General features: G+C 42.7%; 1 protein-coding gene across 5 annotated transcripts in view; it reads right to left on the reverse strand.

Moving 5' to 3' along the window:
• The window catches only part of kdm2aa (lysine (K)-specific demethylase 2Aa), a 197,333-nt gene that overhangs the window by 94,624 nt on the left and 75,552 nt on the right, over nt 1-27,157 (reverse strand). For all 5 annotated transcript variants that reach the window (XM_061772020.1, XM_061772018.1, XM_061772016.1 and 2 more), the window contains 2 exons: nt 19,310-19,438; nt 524-607 (listed from right to left, as the gene is read on the reverse strand). In XM_061772020.1, coding sequence (XP_061628004.1) covers nt 524-607; nt 19,310-19,438 — 213 coding nt within the window. The remainder of the gene's footprint in view (nt 1-523; nt 608-19,309; nt 19,439-27,157) is intronic.

A 27,157-nucleotide genomic window follows, 5' to 3' on the forward strand; every position in this document is an offset into this window, starting at 1 on the left:
ACACTTATGCAATAGTTTTTAAATTTCTTCACATCAATCATATGGTTGTAGTAATGCTTAAAATTATGTGGTTTTCCCAGGGAAAGAGGGTTTAGGAGCCCTCACCATAAGCGCAGGCTGCTGGCCCCTCTGAGTCAAACTCATTTTCAAAGACAAATAAAGCCTTCGTTATTTTTTTTATAATTTTTGACCTGCATTGTCTGCCACTGCTTGTTGCAGACTAACCTCTTGTCACAGTAAAGTATTTTGCAAATATATCTGATGGCACTGTTAATCTTTACTTCATACAAAACTATTGTATGCCATGGTCATGCTGTACTAGCTCAAAAAAGGGTGTGACAAAATGACATTCTGGTGCTACCCACTGAAAAAGTGGGTCGCACCAGTGGAAAAGCAGGAAGTCAACAATTTAAATTTAAAAGACTGAGAATGGAACATACATGCAAAGTGAATTGTGTATGCAAGCAACTTGCATCCTCCACTTCTCATTGCACATTTATCCCCGTGTTTGTCAGTTGTGTACCTCCGACTCAGTGATCCCTTGAACACATTTTGGACATTCCCAACAGCTTGGAAGGTCTTTGTTGATAACTCCTTCACCTCGAACCTGTAGTGAAAGACGGAAAGTCAGGTGGATTAGGCAGTAAAACTGCATTTGGTTCATTTTCCCGGGAATTCAAACCACATTAATACATGCTTGGCAATTAAACATCATCCATCTCTCTTAATATACCCGGTCTGAATATGATCCAATAGAGATCCAATAATTTCCCTATGACACCGGTGTGAAACACAAGGCCTGGGGGCCAGATTCTGCAGATTTCATGTGGCCCACAGAAGTAAATCATATGCAGCTGCCGTAATTTCTCGTGTATAATGCGCACCCTAAATGTTGACCAAAATTCTGGAAAACCCTTGTACCTATGTATAATGCATTTTTACAATGCATGATTTTATATAATAAAAACGAAGTATTATCTGTATTTTGTTAGTTTTTTTCAAAGCATTATTCTGAAGTTAAGCACTTTATTTGAACACATAATACTCTTTTCATTTACTTGCTCTTATTTTGAAATTCACAGCCCTACTTTTATTTAGTAAATGAGAACACACACAGTTGTGCTCGTTTGATTACCCAGGCAGAATTTTTAAGTGTGTACAATTCTTAAGAAAACATGAAGGACCAGGCGCAAGACATTTAATTTTATTTTAATGGGATTCAAATTAAACTGTCATGCATTTCAGAAAAGCATTATCATTAAATAAAACATAACCATAAAGAAATTAATGATAGTTGGTGTTCAGTCATCAGTCGTATTTTAAAAAAAAAAAATAAATAAAAATAAAAATTTCACAAATTCTGCCTGGGTATGTAAACTTATGAGCACAATTGTACATATATGCAGTCATATGTACCCCTGTCATATTGGAATGAAAGTGTCGTCACCACCTTTTTCATAACCTCTAGGTGGCATAATAGAATGGAAGTGTACAACTTTTTCATAACCTCATAGTGGAACAAAAGTGTACAGCTTTTTTATAACCTCATACATTTACCAAATGTGAAAGTCTTTTTCATTTTCTCCCATACTTATGTATAATTCGCACTATTGACTGACCATTTTTGGGGGTAAAAAAATGCGCATTATACACGAGAAATTACGGTACTTTGTTTCTTGCTAAAATCTGTCCCAAAATTGCAAATTGTCTTAACTTTGATGTTGCAGTATTTAGAGCATTTTTTGTTGCCAAACACCTTTTTAAAATAAAATGAAAAACAGTTGAACTATTTTCATTGGCTTCTGATTTCAAAAGTAGCTATTCATCAATTTGTTGTATAAATGTAAAATGATGAGATGATAAAACAATTTCATAATCAAAACAGCCTGAAGAAAACCATAACTACAACGTGGCCCACAACAAAAATTAGTTTGACACCCCTGCATGAGGTTAGCGTATAACACGTGTAATTTCCCGTCAACATTTGGTGATAAGGCTACAAATAACGGAACAGAACGTATGGACCTCCGCACAGTGGGATTCTTCAACACAGCACATCTCACGAGTTTCATGGTATCAAACTTTGCTGCCAGGCTCCACCCACATCCTACGATGAAAGGTCACAACTTTCACATTTAGTTGTCCCTGATTTGTCTAGTATACCGGGTTCAAATTTGGTGGTGATCAGGTGGATTCCCGAGGACTTGATTCACATGCGACCCATGGCAATGGCCACAATCCTAGAAAAAAAATTGCACCAAACTAAAACAGTGTCCTACCTGTGCATTTCACAGGTAGGACTACATTTATTTTCGTATATCCTGTCACAATGAACATGGACATCAGATTTTGTGTCAGTCGGGACACAATGGTGCTGGGTACTAATATTTTTTAACACTCCGCGGTGCCCTACTGAGCGGGTTTTGGGGGAGGGGTTTCAACTGATACCTTTAAAGTACGAAAATCTTTGCCAGGATATGTTGTATGTTAAAGACCCTCAAAAAGGTGATTTAGTTTCTGGAGCAATAATGCATGTTGAGGGGGTTGCGCTTAACCGAGAACAAAGTTCTCAGGGTGTGCTGCACTGAGGACTTAGGCAAATTATACACAGAAGAGGTCCGACAATCAGGCGAGGCTCCTTGTCTGCGTGACAACCGACCACTTGAGATGACGCGGAGAAAGGACCACATCTCCGGATGGCCATCGGCAGTATAGGAAGGTAAAGTTGCTCAATATAATGTACAGTACATGCCAAACGAAAGATAAAGGTACAGTAAATGCTGAACTAAAGATAACTGTTTTTTGAGATACACAATGTATTTTTTAATGGTGTATCTATAAAAATAAATAAAAAATAGTAATAATGTAGCGGAAATGCTCCCTGCAACCTGAGGTGTCACAGTGACTCCCCCACAGCTTGATAAACTGCTTTCTTCCAAGCGGCCCTGCTGTTCGAGACAACCACTAGAAGACGCCTACCGTACCCTAAATTAATTTGCAGGTCCTCTCAATCCTAAAGCTTTAGAAATGGCTTAGTAACCCTTTCCAGACTGATAGATGTCAGTTACTTTAGTTCTTGACTGTTGTTGAATTTGTTTGGATCATGTAATTTTGTTTCAGCTTTTTTAGATCTTTTGTCTGATTTGATTTTCCATCCATCCATCCATCCATTCTCTACCGCTTATCCGGGTCGGGTCGCGGGGGCAGTAGCTTCAGCAGGGACGCCCAGACTACCCTCTCCCCAGCCACTTCATCCAGCTCTTCCGGGGGGATCCCGAGGCGTTCCCAGGCCAGCCGAAGGATGTAGTCTCTCCAGCGCGTCCTGGGTCGTCCCCGGGGTCTCCTCCCGGTGGGACATGCCCGGAACACCTCACCAGGGAGGCGTCCGGGAGGCATCCGAATCAGATGCCCCAGCCACCTCATCTGGCTCCTCTCAATGCGGAGGAGTAGCGGCTCTACTCTGAGATCCTCCCGGATGACCGAGCTTCTCACCCTATCTCTAAGGGAGAGCCCGGACACCCTGCGGAGGAAACTCATTTCGGCCGCTTGTATCCGGGATCTTGTTCTTTCGGTCACGACCCACAGCTCATGACCATAGGTGAGGGTAGGAACGAAGATCGACCGGTAAATTGAGAGCTTCGCCTTTCGGCTTAGCTCTTTCTTTACCACAACGGACCGATACAAAGTCCGCATCACTGCAGACGCTGCACCGATCCGCCTGTCGATCTCCCGTTCCATTCTTCCCTCACTCGTGAACAAGACCCTAAGATACTTGAATTCCTCCACTAGGGGCAGGATCTCATCCCCGACCTGGAGATGGCATGCCACCCTTTCCCGACTGAGGACCATGGTCTCAGATTTGGAGGTGCTGATTCTCATCCCAGCCGCTTCACACTCGGCTGCGAACTGCTCCAATGAGAGTTGGAGGTCACGGCTTGATGAAGCCAACAGAACCACATCATCTGCAAAAAGCAGAGATGCAATACTGAGGCCACCAAACCGGACCCCCTCTACGCCTCGGCTGCGCCTAGAAATTCTGTCCATAAAAGTTATGAACAGAATCGGCGACAAAGGGCAGCCTTGGCGGAGTCCAACCCTCACCGGGAACGAGTCCGACTTACTGCCGGATATGCGGACCAAACTCTGACTCCGGTCGTACAGGGACCGAACAGCCCGTATCAGGGGGTTCGGTACCCCATACTCCCGAAGCACTCTCCACAGGACTCCCCGAGGGACACGGTCGAACGCCTTCTCCAAGTCCACAAAACACATGTAGACTGGTTGGGCGAACTCCCATGCACCCTTGAGGACCCTGCCGAGGGTGTAGAGCTGGTCCACTGTTCCACGGCCAGGACGAAAACCACACTGCTCCTCCTGAATCTGAGAATCGACTTCCCGACGGATTTGATTTGATTTTGTCAGACAGATTCTGTTTAAGCGATTTCTTGATTGAACAGGTCTGGAGATAATCAGGCTTGGTGTGATAAGTGAAAATTAATGAAAAGTTAGCCACAATTAATTCATGATGTAACAATGGAGGCAAATACTTTATTTTTATTTTTTGTATTATTATTATTTATTTTTTTTTAACACAGGGCCGGGTAACAATTTATTTTCTTAATAAATGAAATTACCATTCAAAAACAGCATTTTAAGTTAATTTGTCTGATATTTACATTTGTTTGATGATCTTAATCAAAGTGGGGAAACTGCAAAAATATAATAATTTGATCAGGCGACATGAAGTTTGGAGGTCCGTAGCGATTGAATTAGCAGAAAGTTGGTGACCTCTTCACACAATTCACCTCAGCATCCACACCACCAGTTTTGGTGGCCTCCCACTTCGTGGGTGAGTTGCTGTCGTTCCCAACACTTCCACGTTCTTATAATACAGCTGACCGTCGACTGTTCAATATTTAGGAGCGAGGAAGTTTTACGACCTGACTCTTTGCATAGGTGGCATCCTATCACAGCTCCACACTGGAATTCACTGAGCTCCTGAGGGCTACCCATTCTTTCACAAATGTTTATAAAAACAGTCTGCATGCCTGGGTGCTTGACTTTATACAACCTGTCTCCATGGAAGTGATTGGAACACCTGCTTATGATTATTTGGATGGGTGAGGGAATACCTTCGGCAGTATATCCATCCATCCATCCATCCATTTTCTGAGCCGCTTCTCCTCACTAGGGTCGTGGGCGTGCTGTAGCCTATCCCAGCTATCATTGGGCAGGAGGCGTGGTACACCCTGAACTGGTTGCCAGCCAATCACAGGGCACACATAAACAAACAACCATTCGCACTCACACCTATGGGCAATTTTAGAGTTTTTCAATTAACCTATTAACCATGATTTTGGGATGTGGGAGGAAACCGGAGTGCCCGGAGAAAATCCACGCAGGCACGGGGAAAACATGCAAACTCCACACAGGCGGGGCCGGGGGATTGAATCCCGCTCCTCAGAACTGTGAGGCAGACGCTCTAACCAGTTGCCTACCGTGAATTAAAAATAAATAAATAAATAAATAAAAAGGTCCTCTACCAGTTGCAATTTAAATATATATTTTTTGTTATTATTGCTTTTATTAAAAGGTATTTTTCAGGATTTTAATGTAATTTTTACTTATTTTATCCTGCGTCCGACCAGAATGGCGCTGTGTCTGGCCATTATGACGAGAATTTCATTAAACAATTTGATGAAAATAACACTAAATTATTTATTTAAAAAAATAAACAAAAAATAAAATAAATAAATAAATAAATTTAAAAAAAAAAGGAGTGGAAAAAGCTGCTTGGGGGCACATTTTATTACGTACCCCCCGGCTTCTAAGCCACAGAGACGAAGGTTCTTTTGCGGCCGGTGTCAACGCATTGTAAGTCACTAATCATCGCCTCCACGGTAGCGAATAAGCTACACTTCTAACCATGCTTCTTCCACATATTGTTTGCATTATAACAACAGGAGGGTGAGGAGTGGGTAGAAAAGACGGAAAACCATGATGCTAACTGCTAAGCTATATGTGATTGGGTGATACAGTACACTTGTCACCACATAGGTCTGGGTGGAACCACGTCACAGTAGAGAGTAACCGAGTTTGATCAACAAAATAATTAATAAGCGTCTGGAGATATAAATGTAAAATAATTTACAGCCTCACAAGACGCCCTCTGAACTGGAAATGCACTGTCACTGACAGAATTACAATCCAAATATCCATGTTAAAGGTCAGATGACAAAGATGTTATGGGGTCAGTTAAAATTCATATTGTTCATATGTTATGTAATACATGCACACAACTTCCAGCAAGTTTTCAACCATAGTTAAGCTAAAAATTAGGTTTTTATGACGCATACTAAGCCCTCACCGAACATACCCGAAGGTCAAGACATCGGGGTGTGGTTTCTGTATCCACCACAAGGGCTACCTGAAGTGACGTTGCAATTGACAAACACAGCAGGCTACATACTATACACAATGGTGAGCAACTTATTGGAATATGAGGAGGAGGAAGCTCAAACCATCCATGTTTGAGCCGATCAGGAGGTCGGAATAGTGATGACGACGAGCAGCCAAGTAGCAGCTGTACAACAGAAAAAGAGTGGCCACTGGCTCGATGTGACGGTATGTCAAAAGCATGTCTTTTTATACAGTCATGGCTAGAAATAATGGCACCCCAAGGGTGCCAATATTTTTAGCACGACTATACATATCTATGCATATATGTTTCAGTGACACGGCACAAGCTTTTACATAGTATCCAGTATTCCTATATAATATGTACTCCTCGCTCGAGTAGCGTTATAAAACGGCGCACAGAAAGTCTTTGCTGTGTCTGTTGGCTTGTCATATAGGTAAAGGTACAGACGACAGTACTGAAAAGTACTGCGTGGCTCTTTTTTTCCTACTCCCCAGTGCATAGTAACCATAATATAGTCATAGGTATACAAGGAAATCCTCACCTCTTGTCTGCGCGGCGACGGCTGCAAGATTTAGTTCTCTTGCTGGCGTTTGAGGTCCCGATGCCCAAAGGAAAAATAGTTGGCACCGCAGCTGATTTCAGCCTCTACCTCTGTAGCCAATGCGTTCGGTTAAGTCTTTCTCAAAACATGCCGGTTCGAAGTGATCAGCACAGAGTTTGGAATGCTTGCTAGGCACCCAGAGCTGACCAAGTTTCTTCCCGTCGATTAACGTTCCCTATCCACTGGTCACATATTCTTTTTTCACTTGGAAAGCCAAAAAAAACAAATAACTCTTGCCACTGCCTGAACCACTTGTAAAACCAAATGCCACACAATAAACCATCGTTGACATCGTTAAATCATACGACAACAAAGGACGGGAACAACAGCAAGGAACAATAGCACACAACGCCGACTGAGCAGGCAGTTTGGCGTCAAAGCACCAGATAGAGCCAAAGACCGGAAGGCGCCGGATGCAAAAACATGAAGGCGCATTCTGCATCATATTTAGCGATTTAACTGCTGTATATCTGCTGTATAAACACTTTGAAATGGCAGGTGTGGTATGCATAGGGGTTCTAGAGTTATCAATTTTAAAATCTTAAATTAAATCTTTGTCCTCTGACCTTTAACTGGGAAGGCTGGCAGTGAATGAGTTAATACGTCACTGGAGATGTCATTTGAGAATTGGGTCATTTTAAAAGTCTACTATTAATAATAATAAATATTTGTAACATAAGATAACCTTTATTAGTCCCACAATGGGGAAATTTCCATCATTTCGGAAGCAATAGTGGATATAGGAAATATAAATATATAATATAAATAGCATGCAAGAGAAGACATCTATACAACCACATGCACAAAACAGAAATCTAAACTATTGTCCATGCATTACCTATCCAATTCAATCTATCAGCAATGTTATTTGTTTGTTTGCAAATTAGAAAGCTGAGTCCTAAGACATTTTAGATCTATTTAATCTGCTTTCATACTTTTTTTTAACCAAGGTTGAAAACAGAATTGGTAAAAGCAAATCCATAGACATTTTTGACGATGGTACGTCGAAACCTCATGTACTTTGATAAAGCCTGCAACTGCGGCCGCCATTAAGAAGTGGATGCAATAAAAATATTAAAATAAATGTTGAAGCCATAATTTATTAATGATTATGATTCGAGAGTAATGGCAGAAATGCAAAAACCAAAAGCATGAAAAAGGTGACAAAAAAAAAAAAAAAAAACATTGTAAGGGGGGTCTGGGGGGATGCCCGGGCCCCCGCAGAGAATCTTTATTTATATTTTAACATAAATTAAGCAATCTGGAAGACTCTGAAGAGTACAATTTGAAGTTAGTTCATTCTGTGTTGTGACATAATCCCTAACATCGCTTAATACATTTAATATTAACATCCGTAAACTTATTAGATAATTGTAGGCGCGTTTCCTAATTAATACAAGATTACTAGCGGATTAGCTCATCGCGGATTTTATGTTTGCTTCACGGTCCCGCTGAGACCACAACCAGTGCCACGACACGCAGCACCGCAACGCGAAAATAAAAAAGACCAGTGCAACAAATACGACACTGGCTGATCTGTTGAGCAAAAATGTTGCTTCAACGTAAGAGTAGCAATAGAGGCTGTCCGCTCCAGAGGTGGGTAGAATAGCCAAATATTGTACTCAAGTAAGAGTTCTGTTACTTGACAATGTGACTCAAGTAAAAGTAGTCCTCCGAAAAAAATACTTAAGCATAAACAGTAAAATTATTACTCAAGTACTGAGTAAACAGCACAAACAATTAAAACAATAAATAAAATTTAAAAAACATTTGCAATTTACTGCACGTTTTTTCTCAAATTATAAGAAAGCTGAAAGAAAGCACGTTTGGGCAGACACTGCCAGACAAATATAACATGAAAGTTGTTGTTTTTGTTCATCTAAATGTAAACAAGAGTAGCACGTCGTTGCCTTCATGATAACGACGACCTTCCCAAAATGGTGGCCATTTAGGCACGACGATCAGCCGGGCTGGCTTATCTAGTGTTAATACCTATGCCCGGGAAGCCCAATAGAAGACGTTGTGGGAGGTCAACACTTTTTGTCATTTGATTGGTGAACTATACTTAAATGTCAGTAGCGTTTAAATTAGATTGCCGCAAACAGCGCCCAATGCAGAAGTCGAAGTCGTAGTCTTGCACACGAAATAGTTGAATAAGCAATAATTGATAAATAAAAGTAGCGAGTGACATTTAGATCATTGTAACATAGTAAAAGTAGTTACCGCTAGCTACCAGCGTTCAAGGAGGACGAAACAGCCTATGATGACAGCGAACCCCCCACCAAGGACAAACTCATCGGATCTATACGATTCACGTAAATGGGCTACTTTGACTTCAAAACGGAGAATTCCGCTGAAACGCGACTAATTTGCATGTAATTATCATGTTCTGCAATTGAACAGTATGCAGCATTATTTTTATCCAATTACTTAGTATACTGCAATAACTGTCTCGTGGTAATGTTCTTGACAACATTTTTAAAATGTGGAAATTCAAAATCGTCCTGAAGTGAATCTCTAAAGGTTGGCAGCTGTGCTAATGCAAACGAAAGCAATCATACGTGTCGTCACACCGCACGATTCATACAGTGCAATGTTTTGTTTGCAATAATTAACGTTAACGTCCTTATTCTTACATTAATTGTCTTTTCTCTGCATGTTACCAGCACTTTGTGGAATGTGCAACCTAACACAGTGATTTTGTGTGCAACTGATGCGTGGTTCATTGTGTGCATGACCTGGATGACTGAGACTCTACACAGACAAAATATATACATATGAATTTTAAATAAACCATGTTTTATTTTTCAAATTAGGAAGGGTTCCGTGCACTCCGTGTGAAACTTGCGGGGTTCCGTCCCTCCAACAAGGTTAAGAACCACTGCTCTAGACCAATAGTAAGTGGCAAGTAAAGCAATAGAGAGAGATGTGTCTTTCCAAGTCAATGGACTCAAGTCCGAGTGAAGTCACGAGTCATTGGTATTCAAGTCCAAGTTGTGTTGCAAGTGCTTTATCGTTTTCGAGTCCAAAGTCATCAAATTAATGACTCGAGTCCCCATAGGTAAACCATGGATCAATCAAAGAAAATAAAAGATTCTCAAGAAAACAGAATGTTTAATGCTATGTGCTACATGAACTACATATATATAAAAAAAAAAAAAAAAAAAAAAAAAAAAAAACAGTGCTAATGCCTCACAGATGACAGTTTACAATCGTTTGTTAAGATGAAGTTGATGACACAGCCCTGATGTGCTGATGCCGCACGCTGAGATTCAGGAGCAAAAATCACTTTAACCAGTTAAAATAATTTAAAATGGCTATTATTTTGCAAATATACATTTTACATTAAGTGAAATAGTCCTTTTTAATTCAAGCTGACAGCTGACTGCTTGCTCCACAGCAGGTGGATAAGTTTGCCTTTAATTTCATGAATTACGAGGAGGGACTCAAATAGACGACCATGTTATTTCAAAACGTTTTTGTTCCATCCAGAAGTAAAACGTGTTCTGTATAGCAGTGTGTAGCAGTTTATTGATTTCATAAATGCAACACACTACAGTTTATTTATTTGTTTAAAAAAAAAAAAAAAAAAAAAAGGTAACGTATTTTCACGACCATAAGGCGCACTTAAAAGTCTTAAAATTTTCTCCAAAATCTGTAAATGTGTGACTTTGATGAGCGCTTGACTGACTGGGAGCATTTCCTGCCGACACGTGACTGAGGACAGCATGCGGACGTTAAAGGGGGAAGGGTGCGCGTGAAAAAGGACGCAAAGGCACGCCCCCAGTAGGTATATAGCGCCGGTATGTGCATTGTGCAAAACAACATCGGTTTGGCTCAAGACCCAGGAAAATGGCACCTACGAAGAGACACGCTTACGAAGCACAGTTTAAACTGCAAGCTATCAGTTATGCGGAGGAACATGGGAATCGAGCAGCCGCAAGAGAATTCAAGATCAACGAATCCATGGTTCGCAAGTGGAGGAAGCAGGAAAACGAGCTTCGCCAAGTCAAGAAGACAAAGCTGAGTTTCCCCGGAAACAAGGCGAGGTGGCCCGAGTTGGAAGACCAACTCGAGCAATGGATTAATGAGCAAAGAACAGCTGGGAGAAGCGTCTCTACAGTCACCATTCGACTGAGGGAAATAAGTCAGAGCTTGCCATCATTCCGGGAGGCTTGACGAAGGAACTCCAACCACAGGACATCGGTGTAAACAGGGCGTTCAAAGTGAAGTTGTGAGCGGCGTGGGAGCCATGGATGACAGATGGCGAACACAGCTAGGAGGCAGCGCCGGCTGAGTTACGGCACAATTTGTGAATGGATAGTGGATGGTTGGGCTAACGTGTCTGCTTGCACTGTTGTTCGAGCTTTCGTAAAAGCCGGCATCATTTCTGAGGAGCCGCACGGCAACAAGACTGACTCCGACAATGACGAAAGCAACCTGGCCTGTTTGATGGAGAACTTGCCCAGCTGTTAATTTCGGATACAGAAGATGAGGACTTTGATAGATTTGTGGATGAGGGTTGATCAAAAAATAACGTGAGTACATTGTTAAATAGGTCAATAAAGTACAACCAAACTCAGTTTTGCTCCGGCTGTCTTTGTAAAAACATTGTTTTAGCGTGCATGCATGCTACCGTATGTTTTACCATGCCTGCGCCCAATAATACGGTGCACCTTATGTATGTGATAAATACAGAAATAGCCCCCCTAACTGAGACTGTGCCTTATGGTTGTGAAAATACGGTAATAATAATAAAAAACGCCATATGAAGTGTTATCCTAACTTTTGATGTCCAAAGGATTTTGTGTCTCCCGGTGTTTTTTTTATGTGGGAGACGGTCCAAATGGCTGTTTGAGTATTTAAGGTTGCCGACCCCTGCGCTAGACAAAAGAAAACAATTTTGAAGCTGAGAGAAGAGAGAAAATCGATCAGAGCTATTGCACAAACATTGGGCATAGCAAAAACAACAATTTGGAATGCCCTGGGGAAAAAAAACTACTGGTGGACTGAGCAATAGACATCGAACATGTCAGCCAAGGGTATCAACAGCAGTTGATGACAGAAACATTGTGAGACCTGTGAAGAAACACCCAAAGACAACATTCATTGACATCACTGCCAACCTCCACAGGGCAGGGATGAAGGCATCACAATCCATTGTTCGAAGATGTCGTCGAGGGAATAAATATACAGGCCATACCACAAGATGCAAACCACTCATCAGCAAAAAGAATCGGAAAGCCAGATTGGATTTTGCAAACTACAGAGATGAGCCACAAAAGTTTTGGAATTTCCAAAGTGATGGAAAAGCCAAAGTAAGGAGAAAGAAAGGATCAGCTTATGATCCAAAACACACAAATTCATGTGTGAAGCATGGTGGAGGTAATGTCATGGCTTGGGCTTGTATGGCTGTTTCTGGAAGGGGCTCACTCGTCTTTATTGACGATGTAACTCATGATGGTAGCAGCAGAATGAATTTGGAAGTCTACCAAACCATTTTGTCTGGCAATTTACAGAAAAATGCATCCGAACTAATTGGGAGAAGCTTCATCATGCAACAAGACAATGGCCCAAAACATACTGCCAACACAACAAAGGACTTCACCAGGGAGGAAAAGTGGAAGGTCTTAGACTGGCCAAGTCAGTCAAATCTTAACCGAATAGAGCATGCATTTTACCTCCTGAAGAGGAGACTGAAGGGAAAAACCCCCAGAAACAAACAAAAACAAAGAGGCAAAAGGCCTGGAGAAAGCATTTCAAATTAAGTCTGGTGAAGTCAATGGGTCACAGGCTTGATGCAGTTATTGCAAGGGTTATGCGACCAAATATTCACTAAGTTAATTTAATGTCTGTTCCAATACTTTTTCTCACTTGAAAAGTGGGTGGGTTCAAACAAAATGTGCTCTATCCTGAGTTGTATAACACAGATGTAAATACCATGAAATAAAAGCTGAAATGTTGTCTCATATTCATCTTTTGATCTGAAACCCAAATGTCTTCAGTACACAATAAAAACAAAGGAATTGACTTTGCTATTCCAATACCTTTGGAGGCGAGTGTACACTTGGGAGAATTTTTTTAAAAGCCCTGTGAAGTGACAAAAAATGTCTTGGAAATTTGACACCACAGAGAACAGTGTTGTTAACAAGCCTGCCGAATTTGAATGGGAAAAAAAGCCAAGTTTATGAAATCAGGCTTTAAAATCGTTAAGTTTAGAAGAACACCTCTCAGCTTTCAGACACTGTGGACGTCTGTGAATGCTCTGAAAACATGCCCTTCTTAAGTTAAAGCTATCAATTAAATACAGTTGGGACGTTGTGTTAAACAAATAAAAACAGAATTCAATGATTTGCAAATCATGTTCAACCTATATTTAATTGAATACACTACAAAGACAAGATATTTAATGCTCAAATTGATAAACTTTGGATTTAGCAAATAATCATTAACTTTGAATTTTATGTCTGCAACACGTTCCAAAAAAGCTGGGACAGGTGGCAAAAGAGACTGAGAAAGTTGAGGAATGCTCATCAAACACCTCTTTGGAACATCCCACAGGTGAACAGGCTAATTGGGAACAAGTGGGTGCCATGATTGGGTATAAAAGGAGCTTCCCTGAATTGCTCAGTCATTCACAAGCAAAGATGGGCGAGGTTCACCTCTTTGTGAGCAAGTGTGTGAGAAAATTGTCGAACAGTTTAAGGACAATGTTCCTCAACGTACAACTGCAAGGAATTTAGGGATTTCATCATCTACGGTCCATAATATCATCAAAAGGTTCAGAGAATCTCGAGAAATCACTGCATGTAAGCGGCAAGACCCAAAACCAACAATGAATGCCCGTGACCTTCGACCTGCATCAAAAAGCGACCCCAATGTATAAAGGATATCACCACATGGGCTCAGGAACACTTAGGAAAACCCATGTAAGTAAATACAGTTCGGCGCTACATCCGTAAGTGCAACTTAAAACTCTACGATGCAAAACAAAAGCCATTTATCAACAACACCCAGAAACGCCGCCGGCTTCTCTGGGTCCGAGCTCATCTAAGATGGACTGATGCATAGTGGAAGAGTGTTCTGTGGTCCAACGAGTCCACATTTCAAATTGTTTTTGGAAATTGTGGACGTCGTGTCCTCCGGGCCAAAGAAGAAAATAACCTTCCGGACTGTTATGGACGCAAAGCTCAAAAGACAGCATCTGTGATGGTATGGGGCTGTGTTAGTGCCAATGGCATGGGTAACTTACACATCTCTGAAGCCACCATTAATGCTGAAAGGTACATACGGGTTTTGGAGAAACATGCTGCCATCCAAGCAACGTCTTTTTCCCTGCTTATTTCAGCAAGACAACGCCAAACCACATTCTGCACGTGTTACAATAGCGTGGCTTCGTAGTAAAAGAGTGCAGGTACTAGACTGGCCTGTGCAGTCCAGACCCGTCTCCCATTGAAAATGTGTGGCGCATTATGAAGCGTAAAATACGACAACAGAGACCCGGGACCCTTGAACAGCTGAAGCCGTACATCAAGCAAGAATGGGAAAGAATTCCACCTACAAAGTTTCAACAATTAGTGTCCTCAGTTCCCAAACGTTTATTGAATGTTGTTAAACGAAAAGGTGATGTAACACAGTGGTAAACATGACCCTGTCCCATCTTTTTTAGAATGTGTTGCAGCCATAAAATTCTAAGTTAATGATTATTTGCTAAAACAATAAAGTTTATCAGTTTGAACATTAAATATATTGTCTTTGTAGTGTATGCAATGAAATATTAATGATTATTTGCTAAAAACAATAAAGTTTATCAGTTTGAACATTAAATATATTGTCTTTGTAGTGTATTCAATGAAATATAGGTTGAAAATGATTTGCAAATTATTGTATTCTGTTATTATTTATGTTTAACACAACGTCCCAACTTCATTGGAATTGGGGTTGTAGATTCAGGACCCACAATTTAAATTTCAAATATTTGCATTTTTACATAATTTGGGTTTCCAGTTTATAAAACCCACAGAATCAGGAATTCAAAACATTTTAATACTGTGAAGAAATCACCATTTACCATTTAGTTTTTGTAGAAAAAAAAAAAAAAGAAAACAAAAAAAAATTAGGGTCACATTAAATCAATCAAAATATGGTACTTTCAAAACGATATGTTAATCTTCAATACTTGGTTGCGAATCCCTTTGCTTTCATCACTGCCTTGATGCGCCGTGGCATTGCCTGGGAATTATGGAAGCCCAGATTTCCTTGATGCTTGCTGTCAGTTCTTCTTTGTTTTTGGGTCTGGTGCCCCTAATTTTCCTCCTGATAATACCCCATAGATTCTCAATGGGGTTTAGATCCAGCGAGTTGGCTGGCCAATCAAGCACTGTGATGGCTTTGGCATCACACCAGATTATGGTGCTTCTGGCGCTATGGGCAGGGGCCAGGTCCTGCTGGAAGATTAAATCTGCATCTCCATACAGATCCTCAGCAGAAGGAATCATGAAGTCCTCTAAAACATTCTGGTAGACTGTTGCGGTGACCTTGGATTTAAGAAAGCAGAGTTTACCAACAGTTGCACTGGACATTGCACCCAAAATCATGATTGACTGTGGATAATTCACACTGGACCTCAAGCAGCTTGGGTTCTGTGCTTCACCAGTCTTCCTCCAAACCCTTGGACCTTGATTCCAAAATGAAAGGCACACTTTCATCAGAAAAGAGGACCTTGGACCACTTGCCAAAAGTCCAGTCCTTTTTCTCCTTGGCCTAGTTGAGACGCTTCCTATGTTGGCTCAGGCTCATAAGTGGCTTGAACCCGAGGAACCCAACAGTTGTAGCCCATCTCCCGGATACGTCTGAATGTGGTGGTTTTTGAAGCTGTGACTCCCGCCTCATTCCACTCTTTCTGGAGCTCTGCTAGATTCTTGAATAATAATAATAATTATTTGATAATCCACTGAAGCCCATGGTCATCTCTTTTGCATCTTCTCCTGCCACATTTTTTCCTTCCACTAGACTTTCCATTGAAATGCTTGGACACAGCACACTGTGAACAGCCAGCCTCCTTAGCTGTGAACATCTGTGGCCTACCCATCCCGTGGAGGTTATCAATGGTCTTCTGGCCAGTTGTCAAGTCTGCAGTCTTCCCAATATTGAACCCAACTGAAGCATTTCCAGGACACCTGGGGAAACCTGTGCAGGTGCTTTGAGTTTAGTTGATGATTAGTGTGTCACACTAAGTCTAAAACATTTATGGCCTGCAAAATTTGGGCTGATTTCTTCATAGTATTCTATTTTTTTGAATTCTTGATTGCGTGGGTTTTATGAGTGAGAAGCCCAAATTATGTAAAAATAAAGAAATACCGTAATTTATCCTGTATAATGGGCACCCATGTATAACACGCACCCCCAAAGTTGACCTAAAAATTCTGGAAAACCCTTCAACCCACGTATAATGCATTTTTACAACGCATTATTTTGCTTGTACCCATATGATCAAAACATGATTATCTGTATCTGTAATATTTGTTAGTATTTTCAAAGAATTATTCTGAAGCACTTGATTTGAACACCTTCTTATTTACTTGCTCTAATTTTTGAAATTCAGAGCCCTACTTTGATTTAGTGAATGAGAAAACACACAGTTGTGCACGTTTGATTACCCAGGCAAAATGTGTAAGATGGGTAAGAGAAAAGAGAAAACGAAGGACCAGGCGAAACATCGAATTTTATTTTAATGGGATTCAAATTAAACTGTCAACCATTTCAGAAAAGCATTATCATTAAACAAAACAAAGGAATTGATGATGGTTGTTGTTCAGTCATCAGTCGTATTTAAAAAAAATAATAAATAAAAAAAAAAATTCACAAATTCTGCCCGGGTATGTAAACTTATGAGCTTATTACTTGCTTGTACTTATTGTACATATATGCAGTCATACGTACCCCTGTAATATTGGAATGAAATTGTAGGCTTGTCTGGTCAGACAGGCTTCATTAAAGGTAGAAGTTCCACAAATGTCAGACGTCTGTTAAATTTAGCAGCACTTAGCTTCATGGTGGTGCTCCTGAGGCCAGGCCCCCTGGGCTGGATGACTGCTTGGCGTTGGGGCTCCCCTCTCATGACCCGCGGCTACTCCCTGGGTTCCACCTCCTTATCGGGTGCCCTATCCGCCCTCCTTTCCAACAAACAAGGGATACCCTCCCGCCCTCGGGCTGGGCGGGGACTGGCTGCATTGTGGGCCCTGCAGGTTGGGGGGGGCGTCTGTCTCTCCTGTGGGTGGAGGGAGGGGCTACTCTCGGGTGGACCCCTGGGCCCGATCCCGCCCCTCAATTGATAGGGTGGGGTTCTCAGCCTCCGCGGTGCAGGCACAGCAATTGCAGGACACTTCTGTCAGTCTTTGTGCATGCAAAACGGTGTCAATTCCCTGGGACTCTTTCTCTGGGTGTGGGGCCACTCACTTATTGTGACAATAAGTCACAATTAGTCTCATCCTAATTTATATAGTTAATCCCGCCACACTTCAGTTGTACAGTCGGGTTCACGACCCTTTTCCTAACATGCGTCTTCTCCTGTCCTTGTCCTGTCCTTCCCTCACAGGGTGTAGCACTACAGCCCCATACAACACTCATATCTAATCTTTCATTGTTGTAGATATGTAATGATTTACTTTTCTGTTTAAAATGAGTGCTTTGTCTTTTGTCTTGTTTCTCTCTCCACTCTAAAAACTTTGTTCTGTTTGACTGATTGACTCTGATTCTCAATAAACAATTATAATACTAAGAAACCACAGCGACAGCTTAAAAACTGTGACACAGCAAAACTGTTCTGGCATAAAAGGGATACAGATCCTCCATTCTGCTTGACCTAACAGGACAAAAAAGGAAGTGTAGGCTACACCTTTTTCATAACCTCTAGGTGGCGGTGACATACTAGAATGAAAGTGTACAGCTTTTTCATAACCTCTAGGGGGCGGTGGCCTATTGGAATGAAAGTGTACAGCTTTTTCATAAACTCTAGAGGACGGCATACATTTATAAAATGTAAATGTCTGTCCTTTTCTCCTATGCCTATATATCATGCGTACAACTGACTTTTGACCATTTTTTGGTAGGAAAAAAATGCGCATGATACACGAGAAATTAGGGTACTTTAAATTGTTTAAATTGTGGGCCCAGAATCTATAATCTATGAAAGTTTAACTTTTTGAATGGAATTATGGAAATAAGGGTTTCCATGATATTCAAATTATTTGGAAAGGGTCTGTATGTGCCTGTCCTAACCTGGCCTCCTGGTCAAAGTCCGCAATCTTCTTCTGAGCGATACATATGCTCTCACGGCCTGCAGAGCCTGTGACAGCCTGGCAGCCTCTGAGCCCCAGCGCAATGACCAGCAGCCGCGCCGGGACAATTTTCCCGTCCTTTACCTCTGTTGAAATACAGCAGGCCGTTGGGGGAAGTTTGGTTGGCCATGGTGCACTCTGAGGGAGCCACATTAGGGCGATGTACTGGTCCCTCTGGATGATGTTCGGGAACCACTGGTAGCTACTAACTACTACCCGCTGGTGGGCTGGAATGGGGAGGCAGGGCCATCCATTTTCGCATGTCAGTGCACACGGCAGGACATTACATTCCAAATAACTGTAAACACAAAACACTTTTTTGGGTTGTAGGCATAGGTTGATGGCTAACTGCACACTGTCGTGGTAGAAGTGGAGCCAGTTAGTACTAAGGAAGTGGAAATTACGGCGAATAGCCACTAACTGAATGACAACCGCTCAGTACTTAATATAAGGTGTCACTGGGCCACACCCAAAAAAAAATTCCGGTCAACTGAGAAGGTGAGAAACAGTTTAAAGCACCACTAAATTGTTCTCAGCCTTTGCATGTTTTCAGGAATTCAAACATATTTTATGTATTTAGAAAAAAAAAAAAACGAGAAAAATACTTCACCGAGTTGTTAACAATACTTCAATGTGGTGTATCAAATTAAGGCGACATTTATTTTCACGTTACAGGGATTTTAAAGAATGTACAAAAAACAGGGCCAACCAACCACTCATTTGCATTTCAGGGGCATGGACAGGCTGAAGCCTATCCGAGCTGACTCTGGACAAGAGCCAGACTACACACAGGATTGACTGCCAAAGAGACATCCATTCACTCTCAAAGGAATTTGATCCCACGCTGACTGCTTCAAAATGTCAGCCGTGTTAATCACTACTTTTTGTCAGTGAAACTAAAATAAAATGTGACATGAAATTATTTTGAAAAAAACAAATGTTTTGTACCGTGAGGCAAGCAGGGTGGACTATCTGTGCACAATTGGAACATTCCATCAGAGTAAAGAAGCCATCTCCAGTTTCATCTTGGTTAGGCTCCTTGCATATTTCACAAACAGCAGACAGCGGAAGTCCTGGCTGGAAAGGAGGACAAAAACTCAATGTCACTCAATGACAAAATAATGTTCACTTCTAATTTTCACACCTACGGTTTTGAATGCAGAAGAATTTTTTTTTAGAATTTGCAACAGAGAATGTCCTGACCCAAAAATAAATAAACAAGGACTAAACAACTGAGGTCAAAGGATGTCATCATATCAAGCAAGACTTCAACTCAGTGTCAAAGCCTGAAAAAGACGAGGTTAAAATTTTATGAAAACAACTAGGCCTTAAAATAAAATCCCAGATCCCCCACCCCCCTTTCCAAAATTTAATTTTCGCTTTGAATTGACCCCTCCTGGAGCTGTCACCGTATCTTGGTGGAGGGGTTTGTGTGTCCCAATGATCCTTGTAGCAAAGTTGTCTGCGGCTTCATGCCCCTGGTAGGGTCACCCATGGCAAAAGTCCTAGGTGAAGTACCAGACAAAACACGGATCCAAAAACCCCTATGACGCACATAATAAATGGACATAGGTTTCCCTTGCCCGGACGCGGGTCACTCGAGCCCCCCTCTGGAGCCTGGCCTGGAGGTAGGGTTCAAAGGCAAGCGCCTGGTGGGCCTGCACCCATGGGGGCCAGCAGGGCTCAACCCGAAAGGGTAACGTGGGTGCCCCTTCCCGTGAGCTCACCACCTGCGGGAGTAGCCATAGGGGTCGAGTGCAGTGTGGCGATCCGATCCCCAGAAGAAGAAACTGGCTCAAAACTGGCAGGGAAGGAGCCTGACCTGGTGTGTGAGGTCAAAAAGTTCGGACTAGTCGGGCTCACCTCCACACACGGCTTGGACTCGGTTACCAGTCCTCTTGAGAGGGGTTGGACTGTCTTCCACTCTGGAGTTGCCCACGGCGAGAGGCGGTGAGCAGGTGTGGGTGTACTTATTGGGGGTACGGGTCCTGACTGTTGTTTGTGCCTATGCACCAAACAGCAGTTCAGAGTGCCCACCCTTTTTGGAGTCCTTGGAGGGGGTGCTGGAGAGCGCTCCCGCTGGGGACGCCATTGTTCTGCTGGGGGACTTCCAATGCTAACGTGAGCAATGACAGTGACACCTGGAAGGGCGTGATTGGGAGGCATGGCCCCCCGATCAGAACCAGAGTGGTGTTCTGTTATTGGACTTCTGTGCTCACCACAGATTGTCCATAACGAACACCATGTTCAAGCATGAGGGTGTCCACACACCAGGACAACCTAGGACGCAGTTTGATGATCAACTTTGTGGTCGTGTCATCGGATTTGCAGCCACATGTCTTGGACACTCGGGTGAAGAGAGGGGCGGAGCCTGGTGGTGAGTTGGTTCCGATGGTGGGGGAAGATGCCGGTCCGACCTGGCAGGCCCAAAGATATTGTATGGGGCTGCTGGGAACGTCTGGCAGAATCCCCTGTCAAGAAGGAGTTTCAACTCCCACCTGCGGCAGAACTTCACCCACATCTCGGGGGAGGCGGGGGACATTGAGTCCGAGTGGACCATGTTCCACGCCTCCATTGCTGAGGCGGCCGACCGGAGCTGTGGCCGTAAGGTCGTCGGTGGGGGAAGCAGTGCACCATCAACACTGTGTATAGTGAGGATGGGGCACTGATGACCTCGACTCGAGACGTTGTGAGGCGGTGGGGAGAATACTTCGAAGACCTCCTCAATTCCACTGACACACCTTCCCATGAGGAAGCATAGTCTGGGGTCTCTGAGGCGGGTTCTCCTATCTCTGGGGCTGAGGTCACCAAGGTGGTTAAAAAGTTCCTCGGTGGCATGGCCCCGGGGGTGGATGAGATTTGCTCGGAGTTCCTAACGGCTCTGGATCCTGTGGCGCTGTGCTGGTTGACACGCCTCTGCAACATCGCATGGACATCGGGGTCAGTCCCTCTGGACTGGCAGACTGGGGTGGTGGCCCCCTTTTTATAAAGGGGGACCGGAGGGTGTGTTCCAACTACAGGGGGATCACACTCCTCAGTCTCCCTGTTAAGGTTTATTCAGGGATGCTGGAGAGGAGGGTCAGTCGGGAAGTTGAATCTCAGATTCAGGAGGAACAGTTTGGTTTTCGTCCTGGCCGTGGAACAGTGGACCTGCTCTACACCCTCGGCAGGGTACTCGAGGGTGCATGGGAGTTCGTCCAACCAGTCTACATGTGTTTTGTGGACTTGGAGAAGGCATTCGACCGTGTCCCTCGGGGAGTCAAGGCTGCTTTGTCACGCTCTTTAAACACAACCCTTAATTCATTTTGATAAAACATTTTAAATGTTTGAAAATTTTACAATAAATTTAAAAAATACATATTCCCATGGGGATTAATACTCTAACTAAACTGTCACTGAGCATAACCTGAATAAAAGGTGCTGCATCCAAACAAAATTAACAGTGGTCCCTAAAAATCGAAACAAAATCCTGCATACAGTAAAAAGCACAGGTACATGCCAAGTATGTTACCTTGTCTTAATAAACATAGGAAGGAAAATAGAACTGTCTACAACATGAGGCTTTAGGCATGCCCTGATACATGTTACAATGTCACCCGTACACTGAAGACACTGTCTGAGGGGGCACTTAGGGATAGAGAGGTATACTATATTCCCAAAAGTATTTGGTCACCTGCCTTGACCCACATATGAATTTAAGTGAAATCTCATTCTTAATCAATAAGGGTTTGATATGATCAGCCATAACAGCACCACCTCTGTTGAGAAGGCTTTCTACAAGGTTCAGGAGCATGTTTAAGGTCTTTTTGACCAATCTTTAAGATGCATATACAGTATGGAAGGTCAGACAATTATGTTGGACGAGAAGACTCAGATGGGCACCATGTCTTTGACAATGTTCAGCACAATTGACTACACGATGGCGTTCCACCAAGCCCCTTGTCATAAGTAAAACAAAGTGAAATAAGTATATTATCTGTTATTTAGTGGGAGTTTTCCCTTTCGTGCCATTTGCTTTGGTTTCAGCAGTGTAAACATACATTGCAGTGGACTGTTTGCTCCTCATTTTCTGACGCTGCAAAACAGAAACAATTCCAAATGACTAACATAAATGGCGCCTCTTTAGTAAACTACTGGTTGCCGCAAAGTCTTCAGTGTAACAGTTTGTGTCAGCAGGCTACAGAAGTCGGTAAGGGGGGAAAATGGATTTGGTTGATTAATAAAAAGGATTATTGCCTTAAAATCGGTTTTGCAACAAAGAAGTTAAGCTTGACAAATGTCCCTAAATTGATTGTGTTGGGTCCCAGAGCTTCTACTGTAATTTTTATATCATTGAGTATTTCGGTTGATCTTCTGACAACATTAAATTAGAACAAGAGTGATTTGACGTTTAACCTCAACATGTAATAGATTCATGGCAGCATAGACCGTGTGCAGAATTATTTTTTTAGGAATATTATTATGAATCAGCAACCACAGTGCTTTAGGATAATCCCAAAAAGTTAATAACCCTCAAACAAGAATGTTTAATAAAGTAAAAGTAAGGTTAAGGCTTTCTTAGGAAAATATAAATATGTGGACAATTATTATGCAACTATTGGCGTGCAGGATTATGACAACTAAATCCATCCATTCTCAACACCGGTTATCCTGGTTTGGGTCGCGGGGCACTTGAGCCTAACCCAGCTGACTTTGGGCGAAAGGCGGACTACACCCTGAACTGGTTGCCAGTCAATTGCAGTGCACATATAGACACGGACAACCATTCACACTCACATTCACAGTCACTGAGTGGGAACTGAACCCACACTGCCTGCACCAAAGTCAGGCGAGTGTACCACGACACCATCAGTGACCATGACAACTAAATGAAAATTTTTTTCCAGTCTCACTTTTTTCATCTGTTTAAGTGAGAATTACAAGCAAACAACTAAAAACTTTCCAATAGAAATTGACAAAATCTGATATACAGTCGAACCTCGATAGAGCAGACAATTATTCTGATGTTGATTGAAAATTCAGCCTGATGAAAAGGATTTTCGGGGACAGACAGAGGGACAGAAGAGACTAGGGGAATGGGGTACGAACCACAGGAGAACAATAGTCTAGATATTTGACCACAGGTAACCTTACAAAAGTAAAAAAGTGTTCTTATTTGTGGATGGGGGGGGGGGGACACCACAAGAGGACATACAACAGCTAACCAACAGGACAAGATGAGAAAGAGGGCAGAAAAGGGCAGGTCAGGACCAGATGTGGGAAATGAGCAAGGAAGGCAGTGCTACTGATGAGTGGTGCGTTGGGATGTTTTTATCGTCTCTCAGCACCTGTAAGAAACTGTGAATTGACATCTTTATGCAACCTGTGTTATTGTTAGTGTTCCCAGCATAAGTGATTAAAGCCTAGAGCATTTCTATGTAACTTATCAGTGAATGAACACCATATCACATGCATGTTAGTCAACTGGTGTATGGAGTTGCTGAGTTGGCACATTTATTTTTCAACATGTTTCTTGCAACCCTGTTGACTTTCACAACAAAACATTTGATGTTCTGTGATCACGCTCCAATATCAGAATCAGAACCATCTTTATTTGCCAAGAATGTCAAAACACACAAGGAATTTGTCTACGGTGATCGACTGGTGAGCACATCTGCCTCACAGTTCTGAGGACCCGGGTTCAAATCCGGCCTCGCTTATGTGGAGTTTGCATGTTCTCCCCGTGCCTGTGTGGGTTTTCTCCGGGCTCCGGTTTCCTCCCACATTCCAAAAACGTCACAGATTAATTGAGAACTCTAAATTGCCCATAGGTGTGAACGTGAATGCAAATTGTTTGTCTATGTGTGCCCTGCGATTGGCTGGTGACCAGTTCAGGGTGTACCCTGCCTCTGCCCCAGAGTCAGCTGGGATAGGCTCCAGCACACCCGCGACCCTAGTGAGGATAAGCGGTATGGAAAATGGATGGATGGATAAATAGTTGGAGGCACTCTACTACAACAACAGAAAATACTTTTGAAACATAAAAGACAAAAACATTACGGAGAGTCACTGAGCAATGGAAGGTTACCGGTAATGTGGTCATGCCGATACCTTTTTTTTTTTGTCGGACAATTGTGGAAATGATGCAGTCCTCCAGCAATTAAGAGCAGTTTGAAATGACTAATAGAGTGATAATCTGGTACAGTGACCATTGTGCAAATGGTGGAGACTTCAACAAATGTAAGCAGTTTAAAGTTACTAATGGTGCGATAATCTGGAACAGTGTCAATTGAGCAAATAGTGCAAATACTACAAGCACATGAATGGCCAGTATTGGTCAACAACAGATATGCAGGTAGCGCTGAGTGTCGAGACTACGACAGTGAGTGCACGAATAATGTATACCGTATTTTCACGACCATAGGGCGCACCGTATTAAAAGGTGCAGTCTCAGTTACGGGGTCTATTTCTGTGTTTAACACACACATAAGGCACCGTATTATTGGGCGCAGGTATGGTAAAACATACGCTAGCTTAAAACATATGGTAGCATGCATGCACGCTAAAACAATGTTTTTAAAAAGACAGCGGGAGCAAAACTGAGTTCGGTTGTACTTTATTGAAGTATTTAACAATGTACTCACGTTATTTTTTATCAATCCTCATCTACAAATCTATCAAAGTCCTCATCTTCTGTAAACGAAATGAACAGCTGGGCAAGTTCTCAATCAAACACGGCAGGTTCGAGACAGTCTCGTTGCCGTGCGAAAGCTCGAACAACAGTGCAAGGAGACATGTTAGCCCAAGCATCCACAATCCATTCACAAATTGAGGCGTAACTCGCCCGGCGCTGCCTCCTCGTCTTAGTAAAGCTGTGTTCGCCATCTGTCATCCATGGCTCCCATGCCGCTCACTTCACTTTGAACGCCCTGTTTACATGGATGTCCAGCGCTTCGTCAAGCCTCCCGGAATGATGGCAAGCACCGATTTATTGCACTCAGTCGAATGGTGACTGTAGGGACGCTTCTCACGGCTGTTCTTTGCTCATCAATCAATTGCTTCAATTGGTCTTCCAACTCGGGCCACCTCGCCTTGTTTCCGTGTTTTGTTTTTCATTTTTTTCCCGCGGAAACTCAGCTTCGTCTTCTTGACTTGGCAAGGCTCGTTTTCCTGCTTCCTCCACTTGTGAACCACGGATTCGTTGATCTTGAATTCTCTCGCGGCTGCTCGATTCCCATGTTACTCCGCGTAACTGATAGCTTGCCTGGAGAGCACGTAACCGAGGCGACCACATGGTTTGGCGCAATCTTGGATCCCAATATCTTGGATATTTCAAGAGTGCTGCATCTTTCAAGTGGGCTATTTCATGGTGAGTTGGTCAATTTACAGAGCTCGTAATTAGTTACATAAGTTCATAGCCTTTTTAAATTAATTACAAAATATACCGTATTTTCACGACCAAAATGCACACTTCTTTTCCTTTCGGCTTGTCCCTTTAGGGGTCGCCATAGCGCGTCATCGTTTTCCATGTAAGCCTATCTCCTGCATCCTCCTCTCGAACACCAACTGCCCTCATGTCTGACGACATCCATCAACCTTCTCTTTGGTCTTCCTCTTGCTCTCTTGCCTGGCAGCTCCATCCTCATCATCCTTCGACTAATGTACTTACTATTTTTCCTCTGGACGTGTCCAAACCATCGCAGTCTGCTCTCTCTAACTTTGTCTACAAAACATCGAACCTTGGCTGTCCCTCTGATGAGCTCATTTCTAATTTTATCCAACCTGGTCACTCCGAGAGCAAACCTCAACATTCTTTGGATGGATGCTCATATTTGTTAGGCAAAGTTTTAAGCCGGATGCCTTTTCTGACGCAACCCTCTGCATTTATCCGGGCTTGGGACCAGCCTACAGTTTGCACTGGCTTGTGCCCCTCATAGGGCTGGATTAAAAGTCTTAAATTTCCTCCAAAATGGCACGCCTTATGTGTGCACAGAGTTCCAAAATCCGTAAATGTTGTTGTGTGACTTTGATGAGCGCTACGCTTGACTGACACGCTGCTTATATAGAGGAAAGGCGGAGGTGACTGAGGACATCATGCGGACGTTAAAGGGGAAAGGGTGCGCATGAAAGAGGACGCTAAAGGCACGTCCCCAGTAGGTATATAGCGCCGGTATGTGCATTGTCCAAAACAACATCGGTTTGGCTAAGGACCCCCGAAAATGGTACCTACGAAGAGACACGCTTACGAAGCACAGTTTAAACTGCAAGCTATCACTTACATGGAGGAACATGGGAATCGAGCAGCCGCGAGAGAATTCAAGATCAACGAATCCATGGTTCGCAAGTGGAGGAAGCAGGAAAAGGAGCTTCGCCAAGTCAAGAAGACGAAGCGCCAGGCGAGTTACACCACCATATGTGAATGGAGTGTGGATGCCTGGGCTAAGGTATCTGCTTTGACTGTTGTCCGAGCTTTTGCGAAAGCCGGCATCATTGCTGAACACCCCGCCGGCAACGAGACTGACTCCGACAATGACGAGGGGGAACCCGGCATGTTTGATGGAGAACTTGCCTATCTTTTAATTTCGGATACAGAAGATGAGGACTTTGATGGATTTGTGGATGAGGATCGATCAAAAAATAACGTGAGTACATTGTTAAATACTTCAATAAAGTACAACTGAACTCAGTTTTGCTCCCGCTGCCTTTTTAAAAACATGCGCTAACATTCATGCTAACGTATGTTTTCACATGCGCCTTTTAATACGGTGCACCTTATGGTCGTGAAAATACGGTAATTGAGTAGAAATGCAGCATCCA

The sequence above is a fragment of the Phyllopteryx taeniolatus genome, chromosome 4, assembly GCF_024500385.1.
Source record: "Phyllopteryx taeniolatus isolate TA_2022b chromosome 4, UOR_Ptae_1.2, whole genome shotgun sequence".
NCBI classification, from domain to species: Eukaryota; Metazoa; Chordata; class Actinopteri; order Syngnathiformes; family Syngnathidae; genus Phyllopteryx; species Phyllopteryx taeniolatus.